Below are 7,822 nucleotides of genomic sequence, written 5' to 3'. Positions count from 1 at the left end.
TCACCCAGGAGCTCTCCAGGGCTAGGCCGGGACCTGCCTGAGGGAACTGAGCCCATTAGTCAGGAAACTGGCTCAGCTGCACCTAATTGTTGCCACGTGGGAAGGTGGGCCCAGAGCAGCCACATCCCCACACCACATCTCAGAATTTCCACAGAGAAACCAGAAGTACAGATCAGCCTGTAAAGCCACCTGATTTTTTAAAAACGTAGGAATGCTGTGGGCAAAGCAAAGTGAGCATGTGGCTGCCGTGGGGCCCTCTTCCCACTAGCCGTGATCTCATCTCGATGTGTGGGACGTGGCTATTCCCAAGGGGGCAGGCTGTGCCTATGGGTGTGGGAGTTGCTATCTGGTCTGTAACGAACTTGCTTGTTCTCTGGGCCTCCACCCTAGGAGAGAAGGTGCCCTTTGTTCTTTGCTGGAGAGTTTGTAGGAAGTGCCATCCAGGAGCTTCCTCCATGCACAGGAGGAGGCTGGCGGGCAGTAGCGAACAGGAATGCACTCTGCATTCCTCCTGGCCCAACCGAGAGCACGTGCAGGGAACTCTCGGTTCTGGGCAAGGTGTGGGAAGTTGTGGGGGAGGTCACACGGACCACCCACCGGGCAACTTGGGGCTCCCCGTGAATCCTGCTCGGAGTCACTTTGGGAGGTGGCAGGGGCTCGGGGGAGGAGCCGTAGGAGCAGCAGGAGCTGAAACCACGCAGGATTTGCACAGCGTCTGGCATGTTCTCAGTTCAGGGCCGTCTGGGAAAACATCAGTCAGTCTCTCTGTGCAGTAGGTGCTAGGTTGGCAGCCAGATCTGGATGGTACCTTCTGTCCACCATTCAAAATGTGTGACTCTGTGTTTCTAGAGAAATTCAGTGGTTGGGGCTTCATCCCCCAGTGGAATGTTCTTCTCTAAGGCCTTTTTCATTTGAAAAACCCACAAAGGTCCTACCAGCTGCCTAGCACTTTGTCTGTCTCCCCTGCAGGTTGGGAACAGCTGGAGGGTTGGGGCCATGTCCATCCTTGTGGCCCCCAGCCTGGCACAGGGCCTGGTGCACAGAGGCACTCAGCTCACGGGCTCAGTGGAATGAATAAATGTCTGAGCTGGCACAGTCAGCAGCAGCAGCGGCAGGACAGCCCCCCAAGGCAAGGACAGAGGGACGCACACCCAGGGCAAACCCCTTCCTGAGCTCGACAGTGGCTTAAGCTCAGCATCCATTAAGGTGACCTCCCATCAAACCCTCCACTGATGGCCACACCAGAGGTGGGAGCAGAGGATGCCAGGGTCTCTGGTGGGAAGTGTCCAGAGGGGTTTGTGTGTGGACCCCTGTCCCCCAGGATGCCATCCCTCCATGCCCAGCCCTCCTCTGACCTCCCCATGCCTGCCCCACCTCTTGCTCCTCCCTTCCACCCTTGGGCAGGGCCCACCTCAGTTCTTTCCTCTTAGGAAGTCTTTGTTCCATTCCCCTAGCTGGACCCCCACGTCCCCAAACTCTGGTTCTGACTCAGAGGCTGATTCCTACACTCCCAGCTGCTGCCTCTCTATGAAGGAGCCCTTGAGGCTATGGGGATGGGAGGAAAGCTCCCCTGTTCTGTTCTCTCCCAATAAAGTCCTCATACAGAGCTGGGTGCCCTCTGGGGGGTGTCAAATGCATTGTCCCAAACTCCTTCACCCAGACGTTTTGGCAAAGAGGAGGAGGTTCAGGGAATTCCTGAACGCAAATTCAACAGTAAGAAAGAAGCCACTCCAAATCCATGGGCTTCCCATGGCAGGGCCAGACCCCTCTGGAGCCGGCCTCCACAGCCCCAGCAAATGGACAGGGATGGGGCCACTCCTGGTCGTTGTGGAGGAAGCGGTACCCCTCAGCCACTGACCTTGAGGGCATTGTGGGATGTGCCACTGGGCCGCCGCCTGCCCCCGTCTTCCAGCTGCATCTCAGAGTAGAGTTCCTCCTCGTCCTCCTCCATGATGTCTGAGAGGTCAGACCCGCGGCTGCTCTCCGTGTGGTACTCATCTCCATGGCAACAGTGCGGCTGGGGGCAGGCAAAGGGGACACAGATGGAGGGCGTCTCTCGGCGGTGGAGCTCTTCCAGATATCAGAGGCCCCGAGGGTCTCCTCGCTGCCCCTTCCCTTTCTCACTACCTCATGAGCTCCAAGACCAGGCTGGGTGTCTGTTTGTGCTCCCACTTTAGAAGTAAGGAAATGGGCCTAGATGTCCACATACTCACCAAGCACGCAGACAGTGGGGATAGCAGAGAGAGGACCAGACTGAGTCTCTCAATGCCAAGGCCAGATGGGAAGAGACACAGAGACCCTGGGCTCTGCGTGGGACAGAGCACCACTTATAAGATACATGGGTAAATGCCACTTTTCTGGGTACCACCAGCCTCTCCAGCTTAGTGGCTGAACAAAGGTTCAAGCTATAGGTTGCACACTCAGGTGGCAGGAGGGCTCAGGGCACAGTAATGTATACGCTGGTCTGGGCAGGAAGCAGAAACCGTGTGCAGGCTGTGTCCACTCTGTGCCCAGCTTGGTTACTGACACCAGATTAAGACTGTGCCATTGTGGAGAGACCCAGAGAAGAGGCTGGGGACAGTGTAAAATGTTCAATAGAAAAGCCTCCTTAAGAGTAAATATTATAGAATTTAGAGGCTGGGGATCTCAAACCATAATGTGGATACCAGCTGATCTGTTACTGTCACAGAAACATGACAACCCCCCAAAGTGAGTACACTTGGAGCCAAGCACACTGAAATGGAGACAGCCCTGATGGGGCGCTGCAGTGACGGTGCCATGTCAACTCAGCAGCCATGTCCTCGTGCACAAGGAAAGCACTCCGTCACCCAATATCTCGAGTATTCAAAACAAAATAAATAAAGTTGCAGCAACTCAAACTGCACACCCTGAGGAGCTCAGATTTATGAGTGAAAACATCCATAAAGACGTTCTATTTTTGTTGGATCCTGTTTATTTTCCTGGTGGGCGACGTGACAAATGTATTTAATAGCATCCCATGACATATTTATTAAAAACACCCTGGTTTCGATGACTACCCTAGATAAAGACGCATAAGCACTTCCCATCACATTAAGTTCACTGCAGCTGAGGAGGACACAGCAGGACCGCTCCAGGCAGCAGGCTCTGCCTGAGCCACATCGCGAGAGGGGACGGAGTGTTCTCAGCCTGAGGGGCTGCTGTGTCAGCGTTTGAGCTGCTCTGGCCCTAGTTCTTTCAATCAGGCACCAAGAAGAAGTATAAAAGTGAATTGGTCTTAAACGAATAAACAAAGATCAGACTGGTTTTAATGAGGTCTTCCTAAGGCTTATGGGAAAGGTCTCCCTGACGAGAACACAGTCTCATTGATTCAAACCCAGTGATGAGTTAGGGATAAACTCATGGGATGGAAGGAGGTCTCTGGTTTTTGCCAGAGATATCATTGATAAGCCATTCATGGGAATCCTATTCCTCTCTCGGTGGTAGGCACGTGACCCTAGTCTGCCTGGTGAGGTGTAGTGGGAAGTCTGATGGAGCTTCTGGAAAAGATTTTTCTCCCAAGTTAAGAGGAAAGTGCCTGAGGATAAAGTCCCCTCCCTTTTCTAGCCACTCCTTCTTTCCTCCTTGGGGTGCTGTCATATGAGGGTGTGATTATTGGAGCAATGGCAGCCACTTTGTAACCATGAAAGGCCAATGAAAGGCCAAATGAATGGAAGGTTCAGAACCCAGAGCCTGGACACAATTGAGCAGCTTTATCAACCTTGCAACCTCCCACTTGAGCCTTCCTGTGATGTGGGGTAATTAAATGTCTTTGTTATCTTACTCATTATTAGTTGGGCATTCCTTTTCTTATGTTAAAATTAATGAAAACAGAGTTGTTTTAATCTTACAGATAAAGACTCTGATGACTAGAGAGGCTGGGTAACTTGCCTACCGCGCTACAGCAGGCAGCAGCAGCGTCAGGATGTGACTCCAGGTCTGTGAGATTCCTTCTTATGGAGGCTGTGACACTGCCCTGCTGTGGGAGTGTGTCTCGAGGGGGCTGGATGATATGTCTTCATGCTCTGACATCCCAAGATCTCAGGACTCTCCAGACCCTGCCCTCCTGCTGTCCACCATTCTTGACACCATTCAAGGACATTTCTGTTAGCATACACGTAACCAGAAAATGGCGACCAAACCCACACTGGAGGGATTTGTTAATTAGAAGCCTGGTGCAGAGGGGAAGCACTGACACTGTGTTTCTCTGCAGGTAGGATGCTGACCGTTTGATTTCTGAATTTCCCATGATGCCTAGCACAGAGCAGGTGTCCAAAAACATTTGCCTGATTAACAAAAGTGAGCACACAAATGGTAGGTTCTGCTAAATTGACACCAGGTGGTCATCTGTGGATTTACCTGACCCCCAAATCGCCTTCATGACCAGATACCAGCACAGGGCAGCCAGGCAGGGTGGAAGCCTCACCTTAGATGTTTGAAATTGTCCCCACATGATGTCACCAACGCACAGGCCTGGTTAAGCCTACACTTTCCAACTCTACCGCAATTAGGGTACCCGGGCCTGGCCCCTCCTCCTCTTTCTCATGGGCCAGGGTGTTTGGGTCTCCAAAGGCCTACGCAGAGGCATCAGCTAGGCTCTGACGGATGGGACACAGGGGGCCAGCAGGCACTCTCCTCCTGCTCTCACCGGCTTGCCCAGCTCGGAGCCCTTCAGGAAGTCGTCCACCGAGGCGCCCCTCCTCTTGACGTCCGGGGAGTCGTAGCCATCCTCCTCGTCAGAGTTGGTGTATTGCCCGCTGCTCCTCTCCAGGAAGATGCTCCGTTTCTCTAACTTGGAGGGAGAAAGAGGAGAAGCGGGTAAGCAGAGGCTGCGGAGCAGGGGAGCCGGGCAGCTGCAAGGAAGGAGGCCTCCAGGCTCCACGTCTTCTGGGTTCTGCCCCTTCCTTTGCTCGACCCCACAGCCCTCTGGGAACCATTACGTGGAATACAGGGTCAAGTGACCCAACACGCTGGCTCAAGGGTGGCTTTTCTGATGCGGGTGTGACACAGCTGTACCTTCCTGTCCCCTCCCACGCTTACCACAACTGTTTCTTTTTTTGTTTGTTTTGGTGAGGAAGATTGTTGCTGAGCTAACAGCTATGCCAGTCTCCCTCTGTTTTGTACGTGGGATGCCACATGGCTTGAGGAGCAGTGCTAGGTCTCCACCCAGGATCCGAACTAGTGAAACCCAGGCCGCGGAAGCAGAGCCGTGAACTTAACCACTAGGCCACCAGGCGGCCCCCAGAACTATTGCTAGGCACTCGCAGACACCAATGAACTTCTCGTCTCCCTCCATTTGCCACCTTTGCCTGGCTCTAAATCCTTTTCTTGAAAAATGAATCTCAGATGTGTGCTTTTTCTCCACACCTTCCAGAAGGTGGGCCAGCTTTCCTGGGCCCAGTCTCTGCTGCAGCCAGCTCTGGGGGCCCTGTCTGGGGGTCTTAGGGCTGCAGGATGTGTGGCTGCCATCAGAAGGGGCACAGTGGGCAGCACTCACCTGCCAGCCCCTTCCTGCCCCTGGAGCTTCGCCCGAAGCCCCCAGCGCTGATGTTCGGGGCCCGGGCTTCTGCTCTGCAGGAAATCAGAGCAGAGAAGCACTGGGCCGGAAATAAATGTGAATGTTCTGAAGCATTCTCTTCAGTCAGAGATCACAAATTAGTGTTTAATTTTTTTTTTTTAAGAATTCGTGGCCAATTTGAACAAACTGGGAGACATCACATAAAAGCCTGGACTCCCAGTTTTTCGAAAGTGCTGAAGCACTGTTGCTGTAGCTTGCATCCCTCCCGGGTCCTGGACGTGGCCTGTGCCACTTAGCTCTGACCTCTGGGGGACTGTGCCCCTCATGAAGTCCCCTGACCCAGCCCCCAACCCTGGGGATGCCAGGGAAGTCAGTGTCTCCCACTGGTGGCACAGGCGTTTCCACCTGGATCTCAGAGACTGCGCTGCCAGGGGTCACATCCTGGTGAGACCCTACCGGCTGGCCGGGCAGTGCTGAGAGGACTGCTGTCTCTCTCCCAGTGCCCTGACCTCGGGCTCGCAGCAGACACGCTGGGCACCCTGGTAGATGGACGCACATGAGGAAGAGATGGGGGGTTTGTCCCAGGCACCGAGGGGCTCCCCGTCCAGCTCAGCTCACCCGCTTTGCTAGGCATCACTTCATAGGTGTTTCTTAAAATCTCTTGTCTCATTGCCACACCGTCAGGAACATGGCCCCACCGTGATCTAAACACTCCTTCTCCCCATGGCCCCAACTGTTTCTAGTAATAGGCATGCAACCATATGTGTGTCGTCTATATGTGTATTATGTAGGTATATATGCGTGTGTAAATATGTCTGTCTATGTGTGTGCATGTACATGTATACACACACACACACAACTCCAGAGCGAGCGGAGGCAGGAGTTGTGCCTTGTTTAGGAAGATGGGTTCCCAAGATGACTCTCTCAGATCCCCTGACACAGACCAAAGTCTGGCTGGTGGGTTGCTCACACCCATTTTCTAAGCCAGGCTGGTAGACAGGCATTTGGTCTGGTTATCTGGGTCCATATTTGCAAAAAATCCAGCATTCTGATTCCATCAGGATCAGGGCTGAACATAGCCCAAGGGGACACTGAAGGACACACGTGACATCCTCCCTTCTAAGTCAAGGCAGATCCCGAGCGTTCCGAGCGCTTCTCTGCAGACTCACGGTGCTGCTGGAACATTCCATCCCAGCTGGGCTGCAGGGATGGAACACATTCCAGGAGCGGCAGAACCAATGAGGAAAACCTCTTCAATCTTACCCTGCTGCTCTCGGCCACTCTCTGCGCGGCTTCCCGGGCCATGGCCTTGGCGACAGAGGTGGAAACCGGGGTGCCCTGTGGCTGCGGGAGGATCCGGCTGGGTGAGGGCGACCGCCTTCCGGGACCCGGGCCCTGGAGGCCAGGCGGCTCCAGCATATGCCCGTGGGCAGGGGCAGGCACCCGACTCTGCTCCCAGGCCTCGTCCACCTTGACATGGGGACCCAGGTGTTCATCTTTGGTATCAGGGGCTCCGGCACTTGCTAATGGCTTCGGTGTGGGAGCAGTTCTGGGGTGAGGGGTTGGAGGCACCAGGAGGTCGGCGGGAATGGCAGCAACAGCAGAGTCTATGGACTCGCCCTGTGCAGAGAGGGTCCTCACAGTCACACCCTTGGCTTCCAGGCTCCGCAGCCGCACGAGCTCCACGGCTGTGCTGTCCGCCGTCGGGGAGATGACCTCAGCCACCTGCGCACAGAGAAAGGCAGCTCACAACTGGCCCCGGGTATCACAGGCAGTTGCTCTCCATGTGCCCGTGAAATGGGAGAGGCCAGCCCTCAGACTGCCTCTCATAGTCAGGGACTGGGGCCCAAACTACATCCGACCCAAGCCACGTGGTGCAGCCTGGAAATCAGGTAAGTTTCAGAGAGGGCCAGGCAGGGGAGGCCTGCAGGCCCCAGGATCTGCCCAGCCATTGGAGGCTGGGAGGGCCATTAAGCACGCCCCTTTTCTTCCCTGTTCAGAACCAAGAGAGGCAGGGGCCAGAGAGGGATCACAACAGGAGGTTTACTACTGCCAAAGCTGAGTGGAAGGAAGGGGCTAGGCGAGGCCAAACTGGGCTTCCTACTGCAGTGAGAAGACAGGACTGAGGCCTCTTCTGCATGAGCAGGACCTGCCACAGGAGGACTTCCCCACAGAGAAGGGAGCAGAGGGGAGTCATGCAGCCTGCAGGAGAGGGGAGAACAGAGGGGAGTCATGCAGCCCGCAGGAGAAGGGGAGCAGAGGGGAGTCATGCAGCCTGCAGGAGAG

The 7,822-nt window shown here is 54.8% G+C and overlaps 1 protein-coding gene across 6 annotated transcripts in view; it reads right to left on the bottom strand.

Moving 5' to 3' along the window:
* The window catches only part of RIMBP2 (RIMS binding protein 2), a 194,461-nt gene that overhangs the window by 25,739 nt on the left and 160,900 nt on the right, over window positions 1-7,822 (bottom strand). For all 6 annotated transcript variants that reach the window (XR_006885172.1, XM_046638728.1, XM_046638726.1 and 3 more), the window contains 3 exons: window positions 6,800-7,261; window positions 4,667-4,810; window positions 1,859-2,017 (listed from right to left, as the gene is read on the bottom strand). Coding sequence is in view for 5 of the 6 variants with exons in the window: in XM_046638728.1 (XP_046494684.1) it covers window positions 1,859-2,017; window positions 4,667-4,810; window positions 6,800-7,261 (765 nt within the window). In the remaining variant the exon portion in view is untranslated. The remainder of the gene's footprint in view (window positions 1-1,858; window positions 2,018-4,666; window positions 4,811-6,799; window positions 7,262-7,822) is intronic.

Source organism: Equus quagga, chromosome 15, assembly GCF_021613505.1.
Source record: "Equus quagga isolate Etosha38 chromosome 15, UCLA_HA_Equagga_1.0, whole genome shotgun sequence".
NCBI classification, from domain to species: domain Eukaryota; kingdom Metazoa; phylum Chordata; class Mammalia; order Perissodactyla; family Equidae; genus Equus; species Equus quagga.
The sequence above is the reverse complement of the archived record's forward strand: the minus strand, read 5'-3'. Positions and strand labels throughout refer to the sequence as shown.